The 26,231-nt window shown below is 48.8% G+C and overlaps 2 protein-coding genes across 2 annotated transcripts in view; one reads left to right on the forward strand and one right to left on the reverse strand.

Annotated features, from left to right (window-relative positions):
• Positions 1–26,231, forward strand: part of Ac76e (adenylate cyclase type 2 Ac76E) — a 597,242-nt gene that overhangs the window by 319,305 nt on the left and 251,706 nt on the right. The window lies entirely within an intron of this gene.
• On the reverse strand, positions 369–26,196 carry LOC144172622 (uncharacterized). The gene is made up of 3 exons (XM_077701276.1): positions 25,952–26,196; positions 10,524–10,769; positions 369–1,333 (listed from the first exon to the last, which is right to left on the reverse strand). The coding sequence occupies exons 2-3, from the start codon at positions 10,760–10,762 to the stop codon at positions 649–651; spliced, it is 924 nt and encodes a 307-aa protein (XP_077557402.1). The 5' UTR covers positions 10,763–10,769; positions 25,952–26,196; the 3' UTR covers positions 369–648.

Genomic DNA, 26,231 nt, shown 5'->3' on the forward strand with positions numbered 1-26,231 from the left:
TTTACGGCAAAATTCGTTCATTTATTGATTTGTACCAGTTTATGACTCGTTTTTTACGTGATTTTATATATCGAATTATGGTTATATCGAACTATTTCGCGGGCACCGCGCTGTTCGATATATCGAGGTTTCACTGTACCGCGTCGACTCGCGCAGTATTGGTCCGATTCTGTAGTAGTAGAGCGTATCTATCTGTTGATACTTCAGCAATATTGTGTGCATTTTATTCTGGCATCGCTGTTTACGCGCTCACTGTTTGATAAACTAGGAAACGCTACGTCAACGAAGGCAACAGCGTGCCAGGGCGGCACTCAAAATACTGCACCTTATCCCCATCAAAACACTTTTAATCGCGAATATGATCCTAATAAAATACCCCACAAAAAGCCCCAGCGAAACAGCACACACGAGCAGGGTCCCTGCTCTTTGGTGGGGGAACTCGAAGAACGTCCCGCAGGACCCGGCAGCTGCGGCGTTTCCCGACAGGGCCGGCTGTCCGTGCACCGCCTGGTGACCCATCCGCAGCAGCGGGCGCGGCTTTGCCAGGACACCGGAGAAGCACTCCATGTCCGCGTCCCGAGCACAGGCCGGCCTTGTCATCGAGGCTGTGTTCGTCGCCGCGGATGCCCCACCGAAGCTCTTGCCTGGCTAGCAGGCTGGCATTCTTGCGGTGGTAGCAGCGCTGCCAGCATGGGCCAGGCACACGCTCTCCGCAGCCCCTTCGCTCAGCACGCTGCGTCCGTCAGAACCCGCCCGGGGCAGGGTAGGCCCCGCGGCCGCGCCGCCCACGCGGTGCGAGTCATCGCGGCGCAGCGGGAATGAGGTGCCCGCGTAGGGCACGCTGAGCACGGGCTTGCTGCCCTTGCCCGCCTCGAGCACCGTGCCGCCGAGCACGCACAGCAGGCCGCACTGGCCCTGGCGCCGGCCGCGTGGCAACGGTGAGGAACCGGGCGACGCGCACGTGGCCAGAGAGAAGCAGCGGTGGTGGTTGTCCGGCTCTCGGCCGTGCACCACGCCGGGGTTCCCGTAGGCGGACTGCACGAAGTAGGACTCGAGCCGCGTGTTTGCATGCAGCGCCGCAAACATGAACAGCTTCTCACGCCACCAGGCGCTGCGCAGGTCCGATATCAGCACGGCGAAGTTGACCCGGTGATCGGGCGCCGGGCACATCCAGCACTGCGCCAGGCCGTGGAACGCGTTGCGCTGCAGCCACTCGACCAAGATTCCCAATACGGAGACGCGTGTGTGCTGCTCCACGACGGGCGCCACGAACAGCGTCCCTTCGTCCGTACAGCCGCCCAGGCACACCTTGAAACGCTTCAGGCCCACGAACCTGTAACCGCGGAAACGGTCGGATGAGCACACCCCAAGACGACGCAGTGCGCCGAAGACGGCTACTCACATTTGCTGATCGGAGAGTTGCAACCACAAACATCTGTACATGGCCTGTCTGATTGGTTAAAGGAGATTGGCTCAGTGGAAGCCGAGCAGTCATGCAAACATTGCAAAAGCAGTAAAGTAAAGGCCTACAGACAGTTCTTGTACGGGAATGATGATCCTTCATAAGAGTGATCCATTTCTTGTTGAGAAAGAAACAGACACACCACGTTCTTTTCGAAATTACGCTGTTAGAGGCTGTGTTTCTGAGAAAGCTCAAATGATGGAAGCTGAACGCACGAGTAAAGTGTAACATTCGAGTACCTTGAGGTGTGTGCATAGCTCAGGCAGGGAGGTGCATAGCTCAGGCAGGGAGGTGCATAACCTCCTACGAATTTTTTTGAAAAAAGGCGATGAGGGGGAGAATATCACGGCACGGCGCCAGTGATAAATCGCCGCGATCACGTCGACACGGAGATTATATACTCTTAACTTATATTGTCCCTAATTGTTCGCGACCTGATTAAGTTTTTGAACCACCGTTTCTTCCGAGCATTTTACTAGTGTTTTTTAGAGATGTACTGTGGCCTTCTGTAGTTATATGTAAGGGTATTTCTTTGTTGTTCATGTTTTCGAACAAAGGGAGGTACATTGTTTCGTTCGCCATCACATCTTTGCCCGCTTTCACCGACGAGACTTTACCAGAGCGTCGATGTTTTTCTCGGCCAATCTTTAAACGACGCCACCTTTAACATCTCCGTGACGATGCGTACGTTGGTCAGAGAGAGATAGCTTCCATGAAGGCGAATCAGGCTATGAACTTGGAGGTCCTTCTAAACGTTATTTTTTCGCTTAATTACGAATCCTGAAATATTTTCATTTCCGCACCTTGCGTGATACTTGCCGAACTGTGCTTTGTACTGCACTGAAAACTCAGTAAAGCGAATTTGTCAAATCTTTTGTCATTTCTAACTGTGAATAACAAATTTTCCTATTGTTATCAAATATAATGGTTCTTACCAACGGTATAAAAATAATTTAGCAACGTGATCGATCGGTCTAGTTGGTGCTCCGTGGTCATGTACAGTTGAGGCAAAGAATATACATGTCTGTAAAAGGACCGTAAGACGACCTTGCGTCGTGTCCTTTTACAGTCCCTGTCTATTCTTTGCGCTCAACTGTACAGGACCATGGTACAAAGATATTGAAAACCGACAGAGCATATGTAAGCCGATTTGTACCAATAATAATTACTGGAAATTTGCTACATTACTGAAAATAGGGGTAGTCCACCAGCACCCACGCCCTCCTCCCACTCTCCCTTTCCGAAAAACATTCTGGCTCCTGGCCTGCATCAACTTGTTCAGTAAGTCAAGTATTCAAATATTCGAAGTATTTTATTATGGCGTAGCACACACGTAATTACAAAAGTAGAACTTGTTTAGACAAGGTCTCTAAGTCAGTGACTGTACCGGGACTCTCGGCGGGTCAAAAATATGGTTACCGAATTCAATAAAGTTAAGGCCGGGGAATGCCTGCAAAACGTTTTCTAGAATGTGCACTGGCGCAGCTCAGTAGTAAGCCTGAAGCTAATTACCGGGGAATCTAAAGCAATGTTGAATAGCTGAGCACTAAAGCAGCCCTTGAGCCTGGATAAAAAAACTGCTAGAGAAATCAGAATAATTAAAGTAATGCTTAACATCGTAATGATTAACATCGGCAGCCGATCAGCGCTCAGGTAATTAAGTTTTGGTACCGCTAGGTAGATCAATGAAATACCCTGAACTCGTGAGAAAAAGGTAAGGCGAATTATTTGTATAGGATGAGTGGCATTGCGGAAGCACCCTGAAGTGATGAAAAGCGGGTTATTTGTTACAAAAAATACGCAACGAATGGAGACTCTCAATTCTAACTTGTGCGGCAGATCCGTTACGTGGGGCGTTCCTAAACAACCTGAAATAAAACTTCGGACAGCCTTAACGTCCCTGACAAGAGCATGTGTAATGAGTAGGGGTAGAAAGCGGGCGCGACGGACTAAGGAACAAGCTCATTTAGCTTGTTTCATCACGCTCAAATTAAACGAAATACGTTGAGTCGGCCCGGCCGGCTCGGTTAGGAGGAGGACCGACCAGAGATGAATCACTTGAGTAACAAAGTGGACACCATAGCACGGATGCAGGAACAGGATGAATCGCGGAAGCAACGAGCAGCTGCGTTGCTCTTCCGACCGCTTCCACGAGAAGCGCAGCAATTATTTAAACGTTGTTTAAATGTTAGTTACGGCTTCATCTGATTCAGTAACAAAGAGCAAAATAGCTTTTTAAATACTAGCACTTTCGTAGCCCGTTCACAAATGATGTCGCTAGCAACGTAAGTAGCGAATTTTCTATCTCTAGGCTATTTTGAGCACAGATGGGATGAACGGAAATGATCCTAGCAGCTTTTACCTTCCATCAGTTTTGTTGGCCACGCCCTAAACCCTAACCTCACCCTTGTGTCTTGGGTCCGGCTAGGCGTACACACCTCAACACGCTGGATACTTGGCTGCGGCGGCGGTATGAGGCTGATGGGAGCGAACACCCGCGTGTTCAATATTTTGGTGCATGTTTCAGAAACTCAGTTGGATTAAACTGTTCCTTATCCCTCTACCACGACGAGCTTCCTCAGTCCAGGTGTTTCCTCCGTGCCCTAAATATTTTTTTTTATCTTTGTTGCGGCCGCGATTCATATGCTTGAAAACATGCTCGCAGGCGAAAGCGAGCTGGACGTGGAAGGTGGGCGTTTAGTGAAGCTGCATTTGGCTCGGTGATCTCGCGTTGGCTTATTCGCGCGACCTGCTGGGAGCACTTGCTTAAAACGGTGCCTGCTCGGAATTCCCTAATGGCTCATTTGATGGGCTTGCTTTGTAATGGCGTTGCACCCGGCTAACTGCCTCTCATATTTGCTTGAAGGTGGTCGTTCTCAGACATTCGGCGTTTATTGATGCTGGTGTGCGGAAAAGGGAGCCGCACAGAGTGCTTTTGGCGGGAGTAATACAAGCGGTAACATTTACATACGTTTTGAACGGTCGTACTTTAATATAGACCACGGCCGCCTGGAGTTTACAAGTGGCACTGGCTCACTTAGAATGTAGCGAAGATTTGCATTAAAATTAACGGAATGCAATTAAGAAGTCTGACATCTCGGTTAGTTGACGTTGGAACCGTTGTGCTCCTCAATAAAGTCACTTTTTCAGAATGTATAAGTCGCAAGACGTTTCGGGGGGCAGTTTTGCGACAAGGTTCTGTGCTATAAACATGCAAAACTTCGTATTGAGCACAAAAACAAAGAAATAAAATAACATAAGCGAAATGCTTTAAATCCAAACTACGACATACGATACAAGCGAATGCTTTGTGTTCCGAATTGGCGCTCGTCGGAGGGAAGGTTTCCTGTGTATCTTTGCAGGCAGTTTTCTTCGTTTTATCGTAAGGCTCGCTGCTCACTGCCTGTGTTTTCCTTTATTCCGAACATTTCTTTTAACAAAATAGCGCGCAAATTTTAAACTAATAAAAACCAGAAGATCAAAAATTTTTACGCAAAATAAACCATTCAAATTCGGTTTTTTATCTTCCAGAACATTGCAAGAGGAAACAGGGAGAAAACAACAAAAGAGCGATTCTTTATGCTTGTAATAGGGACCAGAAATAAACAATTGAGCAGCATTCTGTAACTCGATATGAAATCTAGCGTTGTCCTGAAGTTTTTCCAAGCCAGTGGCTAAATCTTAATAGCATTGCTGTCCCGAGTACTGAATAGGCACAGTCCAAAAAATCCAACTCGTATGACGGTTCAGAACGCTGAGCAAGCGCTCCAGTAGGAAGAGGATTTATAAAGGTGATCAGCGCGTTTATTGCTTTTCTTTTCTCCAAAAAACTAGGCTCCACATTCGAGAAACACTTATCAGTGCATTTCTATCGTTTGTTTTCATTTGAAATTTGTGGCAGCAGCGAGATAGAGGTTTGGAGCCACGGCCGCTCGAGCACTGAGCATGAGTACAAACTAGAGATTCCCTGGAGTAATTTTATTCTGGACTCTTACAATTCAATTCTATGCTTGACTACCAAAGCCTCTAGTGAGGTTTCCTCGGCTAATGTTTTTATTGCCCCGTGACATCGCTGAAAAATTTAATACGGACGCGTCAGCGGAGCGTAACATCTGCGGCCCTTGCGAACATGGCAGCGCGATTCCGGCGTTCATCTCTTTAGCTCCTCACCTTTCCTCTGGGACACCGCTGAGAGTTGTGATTAAATTTTGACGGTTCCCGGGACAAGCAGGGAAGTGCCTCGTCTTTAGTGTTTGCTTGCCCTGGTGGGCATGTGTCTGCGTTCTCTGCAAAGCCGACGACGCCCCGGCAAAGGCACGATAAATTTTTTTTGAAGTAAATGCGGCTTAGAATGGTGGTCTTGGCGCTACGACCGGTTTCGATAAGTCTGCCTTAGGATAGGTAAACGCTGAACTGTTGCTATATTTGCCTGTACGTCACGTTCAGCCCGAAAACTCAACCGAAAAAACAGTAATTTGACATTTACGAAGGAAATTTCTGTGGAGTCAATGGTGGGAAACGAATCCACGTCTTATGCACGGAAAACGGTTGTAAAGCGGCAGATTACTATAGCGTTCAGAGGAATTCCGAGTGCCTATGGTTATCGGCATCCTTCAGCAGACGCTGGTGTTACACGGGGTGGTTCTAGATGTACTATTCCGTGTCGTTAGATATCTAGAGGTTGTGGTATCTCGCAGTCTGGCCGGCTTTAGTTTCAACTTCTCGCCCCGTTAGGCCCAAATGGGCCCCAGTGCAGGAGCACTGGATCGCCGCCTCGTTGTGTGTGCCAAATAGCTGGGCAGTTTTCAGGCAAGAGCCATTGTTTGTGATATATCTTTCTTACTGCGCAGTCGGGTCAAAACTTCTGGCCATTTAACGATACGGAATACTTCATCGAGCACGAACTTGTATAACGCGAGCTTCTGCTGCACTAAGCCGTTCACCATCACCACCTGTCTTTCCTCGGAGCACAATAGCCATCAGCCACACTGGCTTAACCGGTATCCTCCTGTTTCCATGCACAAGACGGGTATTCGTTTCACACCATGCGACTCCCCTGAAGTTTTAGTTGTGCTGTTATATTATTTTCTTTGGTTGATTAATCTTAAGCAACATAATGGTGTCCTCTGAGGAGAACATGTGCTGAAGCATGGCAACACGTCCCCTAAGTGCAAAACAGGCCTAACTAAACGGAATTTGCGCCATCTCATTACCATCATTCCATGTGTATCACAGAACTGCAATTAATGCTATCAACGCATAACATTGCATTAGGCTCTCCTCTGCGAGCCCCAGAGTTGCCCATGTGCAGACAAGGGGATTATCGCACTATAAGGTCGCACCTTGCTTTATATTGTTACAGACTGCAGTATTGTTAAGGAGTACTCTATAAACAGGTTTAACATTCAGCATTTGGTACTGTTCATTCCCAAGGAAACGCACTCGAAAAGGGGGAACCTCTGCTATACGCCTCGAGATTCGCGATCGCTGCGCCGCCTGCCGCCGCTTCTCCGCGGCGTTTGCGGGATTAGCGCTGCGTGGCTGATAGGTGGTCATGCAGTGTTTTGGTTTTCTTTCGCTTCTCTTTGCCTTTCCGCGCTCTAAACAACTTGTTATGGTGACGTCTGTAAGCTAACTGCACGTTTAGGGCACTTAAAAAAAAAAAGCTGCGTCTTGGTAGAGCGCTCTAACGCCAACAAGAGCTACCCGGGGAGGCGGTTCTGCGCGCTTCTTGGCCGCTCTTGCGGGCGTCGGCGATGGCAGCAGCATATCACCGCTGTCACCTTCGAACACGTCAGCACAAGTGAATTCTATTTATTGTCGCCTCGTTTAGACCTGATATTGGCACTGTAAAAGGTTGGTTCGTTTTGCAGCGCGGACAACAAATGCGGCTTTGCTTCGAATACGTACGTCGTAGAAAAATATATTTCGGTGATGTGATAACCCAATAGCTGACAAAAACTTGTGACTTTTATGGGAATATAAGCCACGCGAAAATATTAAGTACGGAAAAGAAAATGTTAAGTCAGATATGTGCCCACTCATGCCTTATAGTAAGAACCAAGGTATATGTTAATGAAACCACGGGAAAATTAATGGTCTGCAAGTAAGGAATAAATAGAATAGTACGGGAATAAAAAAAAAAAAACGAGTGCAGCTTCCGAAATGCTAAAGACGTTTGTTTGAGCAAGGTAGTATTCACCAGACCAACTAGATGCGAAATGCACTGATATTTCGCTAGACATGGGCGGGTGGGGGGGGGGGATGAGGAGGAGGACGCTTAACTATCGTTGTTTACAAATGCGGAGCGAAATCAACAAATGAACGTTTTAGTAATCACGCACGCAAGCTGCGTGTTTACTTTTCATTTGTTTTTCGCCTTGAAAAACGGCTGATCACTCGGCGGACTCATTTTTTGAAGAATACTGGGTAGGCAGTTCACAAGCGATACGAGGTGTCGTTGGAAGAGTTGATTGATTGATTGCAGGGTTCAACGCGCCGACGCAACGTAGACGATGAGGCACGCCGTAATGGAGGGCTCCGGATTAATTTTGACCACCTAGAGCCTTAACACGCGCCGAAATCTCGTACACACGGGCTCGTTGGAAGAGTGTCGTATCTGATAAGGGTCTCTGATTTCGGTTTATGCTAGATTCTGCAGTCTCCCTGTGTCATGACTCATATGACGGTGTTTCGAAGAAGAGTTTGGTCACGGACGCGGATTACTCTTTAAACCCATCTTCGCGCTTCTCGTGGAGGATAAATGTAACAGATGAATCTTTGCGAGCGCTCACCTCGCTCGGGACAAGACGACCCAGCAATAATTTGTCGTCGTGTGCTGACTCCGGAGTGTAATTTTGCATTATCCATCGTACTTCTTTGGTACAATGTTTGTGAAATTTATGCCGCATTAGCTTGTTCATGGTACTGATCAATATCTGATATGTGATATTGGCAGGCGTAACTTGCGTGCTGTCAGGTATGAGTGCTCCGCTAGATTTTGTAAGTGCACAAAGTCGATTTACATCATAGTGTGTATGGCCGCAACATGACCATCGGAGGAAAGACTGCTTACGGAGACACAGTCACTAAATTTCAGGGCAGCGGAATTGCAATCAGCTGCATGCAAATGCTGGCTTCGGGACGCCGGCCTGTGACACACGCCTGGCGCTCATATAGATCTCACTAATATCGCGTTATAAACGTTTATACTCTCGTGAACATACCACGCTTGCAAACAGAGTGCCTGCTCCACGTTATTCGGTATTTCGAACGCGGACAAACGCTAAATCGCTGTCTTGAACGAGCCCCAAAAGCAACGGCGACACGGGGGAGCGGGCCGGGGACTCCCGCGCCTGCTTTCGAAACGGGCCGCTAGGGGGATTTCAGTGGCGCCCCTACAGGCCGCGCTCGAGGCGTATAGGGCACAACGTAGGGGGATGCGAGGAGGGGGGGGGGGGGGGGGTTCGTTGACGTGACATCTACCTAAATGCAGCCATACGGCTACACAGGAAAGCTATACAGCTTTCTCAGAAACTTCGCAGTTGAAGAAAAATTCGTCCTGGTCCAGGATGTGTAGCCGTATGGCTGCATTTAGGTGGATGTCAAACTTTCCTTTACAGAAACTTACTCCACCTTGGGGATTTCCCCTAAATCTGGTCGATTGAAACCTGGTCCTATAGACCCGTAAATTTCCCACGTTCGCCGGACACGGGCCTGGACTTGATTCCAAGCAAAGAGGGACGGGCGGGCAGGATCACGCTAGGACGCACTAGAATTAAAACAATGTTGCGGTGGGTTTAAGCAGCACCGGAATAAAATTTAGGCCAGCGGTATGTCCGACTCTGCGCAGTTCTTGGCAGTTTTGAATTAAAGGTTGTTCAGAGTAACATTGTGGCCAATCGGTACTTCAGATTACCAGCAGCTCGGTATTTGCCATTGGTCAGCCGAACGTCGAAGTTGAAAGTGTTATAGCAGAGTGGAAAACCGATCTCGGTACGGTACACGGTAGTCGACAGGCGCGAGTTCGCGCGCTCGGAAGAGCCGAAACCGGTCCTTCGCACGTGCAGGTGCGCCCACCACGTGTCTAGAATCGTACCGGCACCGGTTCTCTGCCTCTGCTATGGCACCGTGCTTATAGAGCCGCATCCTACCGCTACAAAAAATAATGCACAACTCAAAATTTTCCGTGGATCTCATTTGCCACAGTGCACCTCAATGACCAATTGCGGCGTCCGGGCGAAGAAATTTGGCAAATAAAGAGACCCAATATATAATTTGACTCCGAAATGTTACCAGCGCTGTGACATCGTGTTATGCATGTTGTCATGCTTGTATTAGGCGACGTCACAGCAGGAGACCATATTTTTCGATTTAAATATTGTGCTGGGGGTCGTCGATCCCAGTGACTGGCCTCCTGTGAGCATTGGGGGGAAGCAGACTCGCGGAGATTATTTAGGATGAAGGCTTGTGGATTTCCACTGATGAGAGTATGAAGCTGGGCCCAACAGACAGGGCAAACTTTACGTAAAAAAAAAACGTTTCCATCTAGTGCAAATATCATGCGTGAGCATGGGGACGAAAGGGTCAGGTAGTTCATTCTGGTATCTCCCCGCCCCCGCCTTATGTACACTAAGAAATGTCCGTGAGTCTGCTTAGCCACAACGCACAAATAAAACCAATCACTACGCTGTAGATTCAGCAGTAGACCATCAACAGTGGCAACTCGTAGGAGCCAGACCTGTGACCCAACATTGGCATAGTACAAATGCACAATACATTCATAACAAGCATTAGGGGTTTAGGGGTGGACGCGGGTTCGATTCCCGGCCGCGGCGGCTCCTTTTCTGATGGAGGCTACAAGCAAAAATGCCCTTTCGTTCGAGATTTCGGAGCACGTTGAAGATCCCCAGGTGGTCACAATCCGGAGCCCTCCGCTACGGCACGCCTCATCGCCTGTGTCGTGTAGGCGCGTTAAACCTCACAGTAAATCAAATCAATCAGGGGTTTAGAGGTAACGGTGTGCTCTGCAGAGGCGTGCAGGGTGTGAATACAGACATACCTTTTCAGTTCTGCTTTACGGAAGTCGTGGTTGGGGAGCTTGCAGCAAATGCGAGTCGCAGTGCCATCGAGGCCGACGAAACCGTAGTTGACGGGTGGCTCGCGCTCCGAGAGTCGGTTCTTGGAGACGCAGCATGCCGGGCGTGTGCCACCGGGAAGTTGCGGCCGTGTCTGTGACCCACCTAGCCATGAACCCGAGTACGCCATCGGCACTTTCGCCTCTGCTGGCAGCTCCTGCATAGACACCCTGTGCGCCACCCATAGTGGTTCAAGTTATAGGCTACGCTCAACACTGTTTTAACTAGTTCGTTTACGGGGAAACGTAGTTGTCTACACCGACCGTCGGCGGAGTCACACCCCACTCTTGTGCTCCAAACAGCACGGCTCGCACTTCGTTTACGTTCATAGGAGTTGAATGGGCAGGAGAGCGTCATCAAGGGCCCAGCCCCTCGGAGACGTCGAAACAATGACCACAATTTTAATGCGCGAGCAGTCATGAGCCGTTGATGGGAAAAGCCGGAGGCGTCGGTGCTGTCTGTACCACGGCCTCCGCGATCGGCTGCCGGCGGCGCGCGCGCCGCCGGCAGCCGATCGCGGAGGCCGTGTCTGTACCATAGAGTTTCTTACAGTATACACTAGAGAGGAATCTGGCGCTAGCGTCTATGCGGCTCACATCAAGGTCGTCTGTGTCGTCATGGACCGCCATTATACATCGCGCTCGCCTTAGTTTCATCATTTGCTTGGATTGAAACGTTTTAGCGACCGCAAAGTTAAACAAAGTGCCACAAAAACGCGAAGAATAGTGTGCAATTATGTAAGTGGAAAATAAAAACAGGATTTTTTAAAACTAAGGAAAAAAGAAGTAAATCGTATTTTTGCCGGAACGGTTGTGACTGCTATTCCGCAGGCCAAGGTTGTAGTTACGAACAATGTTAACATTTGGGGGGTAACTCATTAGAGAGTGTGATTTTATTAATTTTACCATTATTTCAAATATTAAGTTGTTTGAAGAGTTTGGAAAGTTTTTTGAGCGTGCCTATGAAAACGTCGCCTTCGTGGTGAACCGGTGCCCCACGACCGCCAGCTAGTTTAACAAGAAAAATGAAAACGTGGCGTTAAACAGTCGTGGACGATGAGAAGATAGGCCCACCGTGGATAGGACGCATAGAAGCGCCCGTATCTGCCGTATCTTGTCTTCGTCGCAGTAGGTTTTGTTTCTTCTTTTCGTCGGCTACAAATTTCGCGGCGGCATATTACCCGCTCAGTCATACGCCCTTCAAATGCAGCATTAGCAACGTAAGGTGCGGTCACGCATTGCCTGCTGTTTCACTGAACACGGCTACCACAGTAACGGGAGGATTTCGGCTTCCTTGTAGCTCGTAAACGTGTTAATGCATAGTGAATAAAACAAATCCCAAAAACCGCTTAAAAATCCAATTGTCATGCCAAGCCCAAGCCAAAAAGGGGGGTCTTCCCATGAACCCCCACGACGACATGGCTTGGGGGGTATGGTCTGTACCACACGAAACTGCTTCCAAATACCTATCAGTTGCAAGAAAAGGAGCGCGTGCTTTACGCAACGCGTGCACATGCGCAGAGCCATGTGGAAAAGCGGAGACTGCGTTCGCGGCGGCGGCCTCTGCTCAGCGCCCACTCTTCTCGATTCTACAGGAACTATTGTTACACCGGTCAGATTCAAGCATGCGATACGCCTAGTTCCACACGACTAGCTGCCTCTTTTGCTACTCACACCCAACGGCGCAGCAGTCCCCTGCGAGTCGGGGCCCTCTGCGCGGCGCAGTGAAATCTGCGGAACTCGAATGTACATTATTGCTCTCGCATACACGAATTATAAGTACACTTGGGGGTAAACAGAGGGCAAAATCTCCGAGAAAAAGCATAAGGGTCTTAGGAGTTTTTGTTCTCTATTTGAGCGACAGTACGAAGGCGCCGTGAATACAGGATAACCATTAAATGTGGCGCTCTGACGTGCAGAGTCACGCGGAGTGAGATTTAACCAACGTATACGTTTCAAGGTCGTCCAGAGCAGCGGGGTGAACGTAATATGTATACAACTGAGCAGGTTCAATTTTTATGGTATCGCGCTTAGAAACCCGCGTCATCGCGAACATTAGAAACAAAATGCAGGTATGGAGAGGACAAATGCGTAAACAAATTTATACAGCAACCGCTGCGCGCCTTAAGTAATGACAATTGCGGATGCCCTAGTTGCGAAACCACACGACGACCGGATGGCGCCACAGACCACTGCAGTCATCCTTAGTTGTGGAATCCGTATGACTGGCTAGCGGAAGCAATTTAGCGATGTTGTCAAACTTGCATCGAGAAGCTTATGAAAATCCGACGCTTGTGTTGGGACCTAAAGAAAGCCCGCAACGCTTTTTAATTCAACCAAACGAGTAATTAAACATTTTCTTGTACACAGAAGCTCACAGAGAAGACACAACACAACGAGAAAGCACTTGGACAAACCTACAAAAATTGCTGCTATCAGTGGATGCGAACTTTTAAATACGCGTGATAAAACTACATAAAAAAGGTTCGATAAACTGCCACTCCAGCCGATCGGAACTCCATTGCGAAAACCTTCCTGAACTTATCGTGCCCGTGGGTCAGCCGTGCTCAAAAGTCAATTAACGGAATACTTTGACGTACGTGATGTGGCATTGCAAGTGATTGGTGCCGTATTGAATAAAGTGGAGTGTCTCGTGAAAATTACGCTTACGTGCACCTATGGGAGCCTACCAGAACCCTCGCAGCTAATACGCGGTATGTAGTTATTAAAAGCGGGATGCTCTGTACCTCTTCCATGCCGAGTTTCTGTTCTATATTCTGTTTATATTCTGGTATATATTCTATATTCTGTTTTGCCACAAAACTCAAACAAATATCTTTTACTGCCACCGCCTGCCCCCGAGGTTACTTTAATCGTTTCGTATCGTTTCAATAGGGCAACCAGCTGCCGCAGGTTTCGCTGGTCTTTTTCACCTGTCGCGTTTCAGCTAACAATACAATGCGCGACAAAATCGACTAAGAAGCGCATACAACTATAGTTTTAAGATAGTCCTTTGTTTCCGAAAGATCTAGTGTATGTCTGGACATCATCGACAATTTGGTTTCTGGTTCTAGTAAGTTGCGGCAAACAAAAAAACTGCGAGCGTATCAATGCACTTCTCAGTCCCTCTGCCGCCATCTGGTACTTTCCACGTGTCTATGTAGCCCGACAACATTGATGCATCCTAATGGATGAGATGGTGGGCTGTAAGGTGCGACTTGTACGTACTGGAGCTTCCCTCAAACGGTCATTTAAGAATAGGGGGATGATGAGGACAATAACGGACGAGTGTCCGACTTCAAGTCGTTCCTACTACAACTATTTGGACTGGTTTGGCTTAGTTTAGTTTAGTTTACTTTATAGTTTATTTTATAGTTTAGTTTAGTTTATAGCTATGGTTCAGTTTAGTTTAGTTTGTAGTTTAGCTTAGTTTAGTTTAGTTTAAATTATAGTTTGACGGCGATTCGGGTGTCCTATAGACAGCACAATTCAGGCACACCAGCAGAAGTCCTGGTAAGAAGTGAACCGAAGTTAGGACCGCAGTAGCCCAATTTTTCTCCCGGAAAATGTCTACATCGTTTGGTGGGTGCAGTGTACCTGCTAACATACGGTTGCCTAAGCTGAATTCGGCTTTAAAAGGCGACGCCCAGAAGTCGGCGTCGCGGAAACCTGCGGGGGTTAGCCGAGATATGCATTCCATATAAACAGTCCGTTTAAGTCGACTAAATTACGTAATTGTAAACCAGGATGAAATGGCCGTGTTTCTGTCGCACTCAATCACGAAATCACGTTTGAAAAAGATCAGATCTTTTAAAGAAATCATCAGCCCTTCCACTCAGTCAAGAACGACCAGCGAAGCTGGTTTGTTGTTCTGGAAGGACGGAATTCTATATTGTCGCGTGTACATCTCGCCGCACAGACATAGCCGCTATCCCCCCGTGTGGGTACGCGCCATGGAATGCGGCAAGCGGTTGAAACGCGTACCAAAGAAGACGATGGCGAAGAAGCACGCGTGCTTGTGGTTAGGTGCCATAGTTCGCAAGCATTTTGGCGGCCGCTACTGTCGTTTCGCGGTGGCGATAGCGACGGCGAGGGAGTCGTACCGAGCGAACGAAGGCAGAAAGAAAACGGCGGAGGAAAGTGTGGTGAAAGGGGTAGGGGGAGGGCCGTATGCTGAGCCCGCACGAGACGCTCGTCGGAGCGTCTTGCGAAGGTGTGAGGGGGTGGACGGCACGTGCTGCTATGGCGTTATCTCTCTCACTGCCGCCCCCGCCAGACCCTCCGCCTCCGTGCGCGGCTCCTCCAAACCACGTGGAATATGCGCGGGAGGTTCAAACACGATTTGCAACAACACGCCCCCCGGCGACAGCGACGCCCTGCAAGATAACAGCACAGTAGCGCGCGCCGCCGTGCGTTCGCTGATCACGTGATCACTTTCTGAGACGCAGCAGATATGCGCCGTGACCGAGAAGACTGCAGTTCACGCTGCACACAGATTTCGCATTAGGGAGTGTAGTTATCTTCAGTGCATTTATTCCACACCTTCGGTGCTCGTTCTTCTTGACCTCGCCAATTAGGCGTATCACCTAATAAAGCCCTCCTTCCTGTCTGGACATAACTTGCGCCACCTTGGAGCCAACATATTGTTGCGCAGGGCGCGACAATATGTATGACTATAGCAAGAATGGGCGGGCCGGCGGGGGGAAGACTAAGGCCGATCGTGCGTACGCCGATGAGCCTGGCCCGCAACACAGAGTCTGGTCAGCCGTCGGCGCGAACGTCCAGTGAACGCGCAGAGTGCGGAGTCCTGCGGACGTCCGTAGAGCGAAAGCTCATTTTTCGCGCCGAAAGCGCGCCGTGAACGCGCGCATTTTCTGATGGCACGCACCCTTGCTCTTTCCCCCTATCTCCCTCCCCCCCCCCCGGCCCCCTTTCCCGCCTCCTTGCAACGAACGAGTGAGTAGAAGCTCTCACTTGTTTTTCGACGCGACGGAGCACATGCGCGGGCGCAGAAAATATGCCAGAAAAGTCATTTACAGCTTCGCTGTAAACACGCTGAAATCAACGCTGACCAAACATCTTGAGCATTCCTGGAATTGCTTAGTGCATGTAGTATTTTGTTCACGATCTTAAGTGCTCATAACACGACTTTCGCCCCTATTTTACAACCGTGCGCGTAATGTCCTTCCCGAATGCCTCGAAAAACGATATAGCTGTTTGTAATGTATCTTATGTTGAAAAAAATAATATAAGCACTAATGATTTCTTCTTCCCTTAGTGTTCGCAATCTCAAACGTTTGTGGTCAAAGTATTAAGCTATTATCTTTCTGCTGAGAACGTACAGAAATCCATCGCGATGGGCGATATCTAGAGGCACGTTAAAACGCCGAAAAAAAACCCCCGAGGTCCTTTTCTGGGAATCGACGAAAACCTACAAGGCGTCTTTGATGATACCGAGCCTCCCTTCACTTCAGGATTTCAGATTGGGACGAGCATGCCCTTCTGGGCTTCTTCCGCTAAGTTTGCCGTGGAAAGCTTCCGGCCGTGCTGAACACGAAATGGCTAGCATTTGTGAAAAATGCATGCCTGCATTTTCTTTCCATCCACGTCCCGCGTGAAAATGGGAAAAAACGCATTTTTTATCCGTATATTATGCACAGCGAGGGGCATGATCCTACGGCAAGTAAATCGCTAGCATACATATGGCCTCTCGACTTCGTTCAAGTATTGGAGTTCGCACGTGGAAGCTGAGCCTGTGCAATGAGGCGTACATGTCGGAGTGGCCGGCTTCCTATTAACTTCGACCACCTGGCGGTATGTAATGCGCGCCGACATCTCGACACACGAACGTTTTCTTTTTTCGCCTCCGTCAGAAAAACGGCCGCCGCTACCGTGATCGTAAATTATCAACGAAAGACTACAGCGCCTCGACAAATAAAATAACCATATTGCTGCGTTTGACGAAGTGGCAAAGTACAACCCGTGAAATAAACGCCCATTCGGTACACAACAGCGCATCAAATGAAACGTTTTATCAAAATAACGAAAGCCATTGCTGAAGTGTGCGAGCAAGGGGAAAAATATCTGCACAAGTTTGTTGTACCCCCGCGTCTTGGCTCAAATATTCTAATAATGAGCACGCCAGACACGGAAGCGGCGAAAGCGCTGCGAAAAATCTCCCGCATCAACATAAGAGGCACCTCACACGACGTAGTGACTTACGTAGCCTTTTCGGAAGAAGAGGTGAAAGGAGTTGTGCATGGTTTTCCGCAAGACACGACCCCATCAGAACTCATGAACGGATTACGTATCCGTACCCACAACACCAAGATTATACAAGCCCGCATGCTAGGAAAATCGAAGACTGCTTTGATTACCTTCGAAGGCAACACCGTGCCAAAAGTGGTGTACTTCTACGGCGGAGAAATGCCCTGCTATTTGTACAGACCCACCAGGCAAGTGTGTTACATATGCATGACACCCGGACACCGACCTGATGTGTGCCCCACCCCAGCAGTCAAGAAGTGCCCGAACTGTGCTGTTGAAAACCCAGAAGACTTTCACCCGTGTCAGCCCAGGTGCGTGCTGTGCAACGAACAACATCCTACTGGCTCGAAAAAATGCCCACTGAAGCTCAGGAAAGCAAGGATACCGCAGGGTAACCAAAATCAAAGGAAGTCAAGAAGAGACGACACCAAGGACCGAAAACAACAACGTCGCAGGTGGTTCAGCACTGAGTGGCCGGACTTGGACGAGCAGAAAGAGGGAAGAGACAGATCCCAGTCCAGGGTGACGTTTCAACACAAGTCCCCCAGCACCTCAAAGAAGAAAGAGGATACAAAGACGGTTAAGCCTAAAGACTCCAGAGGCGCAGAAACCAAGAAACCCCCCAAGGTGAGCTGGTCCACGGTCGCTGCCTCCCTGGCTACCACTAATACGAAAGTTGACACACACAAATCAGAGCAAGATCGAATAATTGAGGAGCTCAAAGCACAAATTGACAAACAGAACGCAGAGATTGCAGACCTCAAAAAACAACTACGGCAACTCCCCAGGCAAAAAAGGGCCCATCTCCCCGCGAGGGGGACTCGAGTAAATGCGTCGCATAGGGGGTGGGTGTATTGCGTTAACGTTTAGTGTTTGGGGAGTTGGTGGTAGTGAATGCATTGTATCAGCAGCTTCTTGACGTAGTTTGAATGAGTCAAGGATATAAGGCGCGTTCGTAGCCTTTCATTCTGTGTCGGTTTTGTGGCGCAGTGGGAAGAGCACCATGTACCTCGCGTTCCGCCCACAGGTAGTGAATGCGTTGTATCAGCAGCTTCTTGACGTAGTTTGAATGAGTCAAGGATATAAGGCGCGTTCGTAGCCTTCCATTCTGTGTCGGCTTTGTGGCGCAGTGGGTAGAGCACCATGTACCTTGCGTTCCGCCCGCAGGGTCGTGGGATCGAAACCAGGCGCCGGTAAGTATTATTTTTTTATATAGTGTAGGGGGAGGGGTGCGGACCTGTTGAGAGCGAGGAGGGTAGCGTGATGCGGGAGAGGAGGAGTGGGGGAGAGGGCGCACCTGGAACGGCTGTTGCGGACGCCGAGGCACGCCAACGCCGGGGGACATCGTGAGTTAAAGAAATGCTCTGCATTTAATAGTACGCGAGAACCATCAGTCCCTTTCCAAAAACCGCATGCCCTTCCCTCAAACTCAGCCCCCACCCATACCTCAGCCCTCGGTCCCGGAAGGTCTCTTAAATGACCCCAGTGGTATTGGGCTCTTCCTAATGAACAACCGTTTCGACATCCTACAGAGACAAGTAGATGCAAATAAAATAAGAAACACTGGCGGTAAGAGAAAACTAGAAATCCCGGGACATCCAAGGAAAGAAAAACAGCAGATCCTAGAAAAGCATGAAAGTGACTCTGATTTCAGCTTTAGCGATGAAGAATAAAGGGATGTCCACTATTAAAGGTGTTGTGCCACCAAATTTGTTGCTTGTGCATTCTTTGTTGCAAACGTTTTATAATTCGTTAGAAAGCATGATACATGCTCTCACACGCACATATTCTGAGTGAAAAATTTATTATCGCACGATTCATGTGAACAGGATTCGGTTTCGGTTTCTGGGCGCCGATTCAAGCAGTGACGTCACAGTGTTGCGAGGAGGCTCTGCCACGGCGGCGCTGCGGTACGTTGCGACTTTACTGCGGCGTCTGCTCCCCCACATACGTGCTTCACCACGGAAGTAAGCACGCCGACTCGTCACGTCAAGCCGCGACAGCTCCGACGCGGATTCTTTGTCTGCATCCTCGTATGCAGACAAATGAAAACCATGGATGTGCAAACCATAAAAATGCTAAAAAAACGCCCCCCCCCCCAAAAAAAAAAAAAAAAAAGCTACCTCAGCCGCGAATCGAACCGGCAACGTTGACCGGAGAACGCGCGAGACCACTGAGCCAGCGAACAAACGATTTCACTCCGCGATATAGCCGGTGTACTAGATGGAGGCCCATCCTTGGAGTCGTACGTCGGTGTTTACTAGCTAGTTTACAGAATTCCTGGCTTGTAAACTCACATTTTTTTAAATAGCGCTTGCGCAGCAAGGTTCCGCGAAGCCCCCGCGACAGCTTATCGCCAGCAACTCTGCTCTTCTGCGAAAGCGCTCGCAAAAATAAGTGTGCCCGGCTGCGACTGCGATTTTGCACTGAAGGGATAGTGCTTGCCGTACTTTGGTTTTACGTTTTACGTTAAAAACCTTTGCCGATACTGATCTCTTATTACCCAAATTACCCTACGTAACTGTTCTTCTGCACGAAACTGACCTTATATTTTCTACAGGCGAGCCGATCGCGCGCGCATTCCGGGGTAGCGGCGTCGCCGAAGAGCACGGCCGAAGCGTCGAACGCCAAAATACGGATCGCATTAGCGCTAGTGTTGAGTTGTATGGGCTTCATGGAACTTACTGAGTTTATTACCCTCCAGAAACGAACAAAATAGAGCCGCGTTCATTGCGGCACGAATGTTGTCAGGGCGCTGTTTTCGCTTCTCGGTCGATTGACGACGCGTCGTGCGACCAGTCAGGCGACCGGTTTTGTTGCCGTCTTCGGTCGGCGAGTCAGTCACACTACGGCGACTTTCCATCGGCCGACGTGTTTGTGTCGCCGTCGGCGTGGTGTGACAACGCAGTTGCCCGATGTTTTAACGACTCGTCGGCGTCGCGTCGTCGTCGCCGTCGTATCGGTATAGTGTGTCGATACGACCAAGAGACCAAACAAACTGTGGTAACTGGAGTTCACGTTCACGTCGCTCGAGTCGCTAGCGTTGTATGACGTCACAAACTTTGCTGCGCTGGCAATTCACTGACGTCATGGTTAGTGGCGCTAGCGATGGGTCCCGATTTCCAGAAGAGCATTTAGGTAATTTTTAGAAGCGAATTAAAATATATATTAAGCGCTTGCTGTACCCAGCACTTCGTGTTGAGGGTCGTTGCATGCAGAGGAAGCCTATAGCAGGCTTTTTACAGACTTAAAATTTGGTGGCACAACACCTTTAAGAATCACCTTGAAATCTGGCAGTGGAATTGCAGAAGTCTACTACGTAAACAACACAGTTTAGAAAAATACATAGAAACAGCACCAATCCAACCTGATGTCATATGTCTTCAGGAAGCAGGCAACAACGCCAGGCTGCTGGGCTACTATACAATTAAAGGACAAGAAGAAACCCGAATAGCTACTCTCGTCAGAAAGGACATAACAACCATACAACACGCGCTCGAGACAGCCACTTCTCACGCCATTCTCATAGAGATAGTCCCAACGAAAAGAGGGAAGAAAAGCACTTTTGTGCTGAACATTTACAGCCCCCCGCGAAAAAGTGATGAAAGATTCGAGGATCTATTCCAGGAAGCTATCAAGAAATCAAAGGGCAATCAGGTCATCGTACTAGGTGACTTCAATGCTCCCCATAGAGAATGGGGCTATAAACGTAACTCGAAAAAGGGAGACAATATTATTACCGCAGCGGAGATCTGCAACCTAACTCTCGTCAGTGACCCTAATCAACCAACCAGAACTGGCGGAGAAAATGCAAGGGATACATGCCCCGATTTAACCTTCGTAAAGGAGGAAGAAGACGTCGTGTGGACAAATTTAGGAGAGAATTTGGGCAGCGATCACTCGATAATTAGTATCTCAATCCGGACTGTCCAATTTCAGAGGCGTCTCGGGACAGTTAGGATTACCGATTGGAAAAAGTTCAGGGAATACTTGAGTGGTGACAGCAATCCGGAGGAAGTAACTTCCATCAGGGAATGGTGTGCCAACCTGAAAGGAAAGTACAAACGTTCCACAGCATTTTTACAAACCTCAACGCAGACTCCAAATATCGACTCCCATCTGGCGCACCTATGGGAAGCAAGAAATAGCCTGACGAGAAGGTGGAAGAGGCAAAAGAGAAACCGAAAGCTAAAAAGAAGGATTGCAGAAATCACTAAGAAAGCGAGAGAATATGCCGATGTCTTAGCAAGACAAAATTGGAACCATTTTTGTGAATCACTGCAAGGAACGTTGAGCACCTCAAAAACATGGGCGATCCTTAGAAGCATGCTAGACCCCCTTGCAACGAGGATGGAAAGCAACCACATGCTCAAAAGAATAGCATATACATTTGAAGGTAGCAACGAGGACCTCATTGAAGCCTTAAAGGACAAACTCAAAGCCAAACAGGTCCCAGAGCCCTACAATGAAGTGTACAGGGGAAAACCAAACCAACTTCTGGACCAAGACATCACCAAGGAGGAGGTTTACAGCGCTATTATGGCTGCCAAAAAGAACAGCGCCCCAGGATCCGATGGTATCACAAATGCGATGATCAGGAACCTCGGTGACAGACAAGTAGAAGAACTTACAGAATATATTAACAATAATCTGTGGATCAAGGGCGAAGTCCCTCCCGATTGGAAGCACTCAGATGTCATAACAATACCGAAACGAGGAAAAAAGCCAGGAATCGACGCACTGAGACCTATATCTTTGACATCATGTGTGGGAAAAATATTCGAAAGAGTCGTTATGAACAGACTGTCAAACTTCATCGAGGACAACAACCTTGTACCACACACCATGTTGGGCTTCAGAAAGGGCATCTCCACGCAGGATGCATTTCTAATCCTCAAAGAAGAAGTGCTTCAGAACATCCCAAGAGGAGGCGAACACCTTATCTTGGCTTTAGATTTAAAGGGAGCCTTTGATCATGTGTCCCACAGGGCCATTCTACAAGCACTTAACGAATTACATTGCGGAGTGAGGACATACAACTACGTCAAAGCCTTCTTATCAGACCGCACAGCATCCATTGGGATTGGAGACGTTCGCTCCGACGCCTTCAAAATGCCAAACAAAGGAACGCCACAGGGATTGATTGATTGTAGGGTTTAACGCGCGGACGCAACGCAGGCGATGAGGCGCGCCGTAGTGGAGGGCTCCGGATTAATTTTGACCACCTGGGGATCTTTAACGTGCGCCAAAATCTCGTACACACGGGCGTTTTTGCTTTTCGCCTCCATCAGAAAAGCGGCCGCCGCGGCCGGGAATCGAACCCGCGACCTCGTGCTCAGCAGCGCAACGCCATAGCCACTGAGCCTCCGCGGCGGGTGACGCCACAGGGATCTATTATCTCCCCCTTGCTTTTCAATATTACAATGATTAACATAGCAAAGAAACTCCAAGACATCCCCGACATAGGTTCCATATTGTACGCCGACGACATAACCACCTGGGCCACTAAAGGCTCCCTGGCTCAAAAGGAACAGGCACTCCAAGAAGCCACGAACTGGGTGGAAAAGTTGGCAAGGGATAACGGCCTAGAGTGCACACCAGAAAAATCTGAAGTTATCAGAGTCCACGACGCCAGATATAGGAGCCCAGGGAAGATAAAAATCAAGCTTGGGGACCACGAAGTAGCAGAGACAGATAAATTAAGAATCCTTGGGATGATTGTTCAAAGCAATGGCAGAGCAAACTTTACAATTGCAAAAATAAAAAAATCAACGCTGCAAATTGCCAAGATAGTTAGGAGGATAACCAAAAAGAGAGCAGGGCTGGAGGAAGAAGAAACCTTGCGTATCATTCAGGCCTTAGTTGTAAGCAGAGTTGCTTACAGTCTGCCTTTTCACTCTCTAAACAGGCAGGAAAAGGAACAGGCCAACATTATATTGCGCACTGCATACAAAGCGGCTCTCGGTCTTCCCAACTACACGGCAAATGAAAAACTCATGAATCTCGGCGTGTCTAACACTTTTGAAGAAATTTGTGAAGCTACCCTTGTTTCACAAAAGGAAAGGCTGCAAAAGACGAGAACTGGCAGGGCCATTCTGCAAAGAGTAGGCTCCAGGTTAGATGTACAATCAATTATCGACAAAGAAGACCTAAGCAACGCCGCCAGAGAGAAATTGAAAGCGCTCCCCATTCCAAGAAACATGGACCCCCACTTACATGATGACAGAAGGAAAGCCAGGGTCAATTTCCTACGCAGAAAGTTGGAAAAAAAACCAAACGTTGTATATACAGACGCTGCGTTTTACGACAAGACCAATGCTTCCCTAGTCATCGTCGACCAAGAAGGAGTAATCAGGGACTGCCTCACATTAACGAACACCAGCACAGAGGAGGCCGAAACTGGCGCCCTTCTATTGGCCGAAAGGTATGGAGAATTCCAAGTAAAAAGCCTCCAAATAATTACGGGCTCTAAGAAAGCCGTACAAAACAGTGTAAATGGCCGAATCCACAAAAGGCTCACAAAAATTGTACCTCTAAATATCACTAAGTTCCAAAATATCATTTGGACACCGGGACATGAGGAGCTTGAGGGTAATGAGAGAGCAGACAAAGCTGCGCGAGAACTTACTAACCGCTCAGCCAGTAGTCCTAGCTTACTCACCCCTCTCCCCAATACCTTCGGTGAGCAACTCAAAATTCAAAGAAAAACCAGAGCTCTCTTTCCTCCACCAGATAAAAGCTTAACAGCTGCAGAGCATCAGTCTCTTAGACAAATACAGACGAACACCTATCCCAACATCCTCAGGCTATCGAAGATGTTCCCCGAGAAATTCACAAACGCATGTAATAAGTGCGCTGAAATATCCACCCTATTCCATGCATCCTGGGGTTGTCGTACTATATGGCCCTCAGTAAACACCAACACCAAGTTATATGAGCTATGGGAGGCAGCTCTGGCCAGCTCTGACCCTGGGGTTCAGAAGTATCTGATCTTTAGGGCCAAGACTGGGGCAGAGGAAACAGGGGCCCTGGAAGGAGGGAACCTACTCTAATTCAATCAAGACCTTTCAGTTCAAATAAACGTTTCATCTCTCTCCCCCATCTCATCACTGACCTGCGGGATTAAGCGAGGAATCGTGGACCTGCTGCTTACATGGATTGTTCAGTACAGCTACAAATACTGAGAGGTTGCTTGTCAAATAGAAATCCCGTCCATACTCGTCGATCGTGATATACACGCGCGATGCACAACTCAATTTACCACGTACTTGAGTAACACTTCCAGCATTGAGAAATGCTGCGTATTTTTCCGACGGTGAGGTCAGTTTGTCTTGTGTGTACGTGGTATTGGTGCACCCTAAACATTCTGGGCATATGGTCTCAATATATGTCCATCTAATCCAGCGAGTCAGAAATCCCCACCTCTAATAATTAAGGCTGCGTGTAATCTCATGGCAGCCGTGAGAATTACCTCCGGGAAATTCTCACGGCAGTTTCCATAAAAGCTGGCTGGCCTAAAATTTGCAGAATAATATTACGTCCCAGCGTAACCTAACGTAAGATAACCGAACGCGTCATAACCTACTCAAATCCATCCAAACTGCAACAAACCTAATCTAACCCAGCCCAACGACACAGAACAACCTATATTAAACGTAATTCAACCCCATTCTAGAAGTACTGCGCGTCGATCTCTGGATATAGTAAGAACCAGAGTAAAAAAAGGCATTAACGAAATCACGATGACCGAAAAATTTCGAAAGCAAAAAAAAAAAACAAATATCGCAGATTCGGGCTCGAACCTGAGCCTTCTCGTTTAAAACCAAGTGCTATACCACAGCGCTACAGGGGCAGCTACAAACACTGCTTTTTAGGGATATTTATCCCATAGAATATCCTGGGAGCGTTCTTAGCCAATGAGAGGCGACTGCCGTGAGAAATTTCTGACGGTAATTCTCACGGTTGCCGTGATAATAGCCACTACAAATAAAAGCAACAATTTGCCTGACCCCCAGGCGTCCACAAACGCTCACACGCGTCCCCGCATGCAGACGAGTATAAAAAAATACCTGTCAAGAAACGCTGCTACCTCCACTGTCAAAAAATCATGGGCCTATCATTCTATGAAGGCGGATGACCAGCGAAGCTTTTCAGCGCACCACATAGGGGTGACAGAATTTAGGGGAAAGGTATGAGCAAATTTAATTTCTCTCCTGAGCGTTTATGACGGTCATATAGAAGACACAGTTACAGCTGTTTTCTGCTCGCAGTTTGCCATAAAGTTGGCTTTGCGGAAAGGTGTTTTTGCACTCAAAGCCCAAAATTGTATGCAAACCAATTCTATGCCTATTCTGCGCTCCGACCACTTTATCAATGAAAGAAATGCTTTCTAGACACGTTCAGGGCGTGAGCTGCTCTCGAGCCCAAATTCTGAGCTCCCTTCGGGAGGAAAACAAACAAACCGGCGCGTTCTATAACTGCGCGGTCACCATCAAAACCATGGGAAGTTTGATACATGAGGTCACACACACCGGGACGTTCGTTTTCAAACGCCTCGCGCTTTGAGCCGACTCTCGCGCTTCGAAGGCACGCACAGCGTCAGGAGCTCTTGTTCGCAGACGCGAAAAATACACGGAATACGCCTCGCTTACGAATTCTGACTTCGGAGAGGGGGGGGGGGGGGGGGGGGGGGGGTCACGCACTGAAGCTACACTGTGCTATGAGGCGCGCCGTAGCGCAGGACTCCGGAGTAATTTTGACCACCTGGGGATCGAAAATGTGCGCCGAAATCTGGACACACGCCTCCAACAGAAAAACCACCGCTCCCGCGGAACGAAGGGAACCCGAGACCTTGGGCTCGGCAGCTCAACGCCTTAGCTACCCGGCCACCGCGGCGGCGTCGCCAACCTGCACTGTGGAGCTGCAGGGGACGGCTTCTGTGAACTTTCCCTGACAAATCCGAGCATGGCGCAATTTTTCCCAGGGCGTCTGATCTCAGCTCTCGGTCAGCCTTAGTGGCGTAATTCGATTGCCAGTGCGATCACGCGCACCGTACCCGCGGAGGCGTGGCGTATCTGGTCACTGACCTGTAAAGGACGGCGGCCGTGACGGCAGCGAAGCAGCAGGCCCAGGCCACGGTCAGAATCCCGATGGTGGCGTAGGCGGGTACCCTGCGCTTGGTCAGCACCAAGGGCAACTTTTCGGCTTTGTCGGCGCCTTCTCTCGGCGCGTCTGCTCCGAACGATGGCGTCGTGAGCAATGGAACAGGCTTCGCCGGCCGAACGCGCTCACGATTCAGCTTCGGTTTCTTCTTCTACGGCACGCGCTCGACTGCCACGTCATCGCTGGGGCCGGTTCACCGCCTGA

The sequence above is a fragment of the Haemaphysalis longicornis genome, unplaced genomic scaffold (genome assembly GCF_048455015.1).
Source record: "Haemaphysalis longicornis isolate Haplotype H1 unplaced genomic scaffold, Haemaphysalis longicornis Haplotype H1 scaffold_1, whole genome shotgun sequence".
Lineage (NCBI taxonomy): Eukaryota > Metazoa > Arthropoda > Arachnida > Ixodida > Ixodidae > Haemaphysalis > Haemaphysalis longicornis.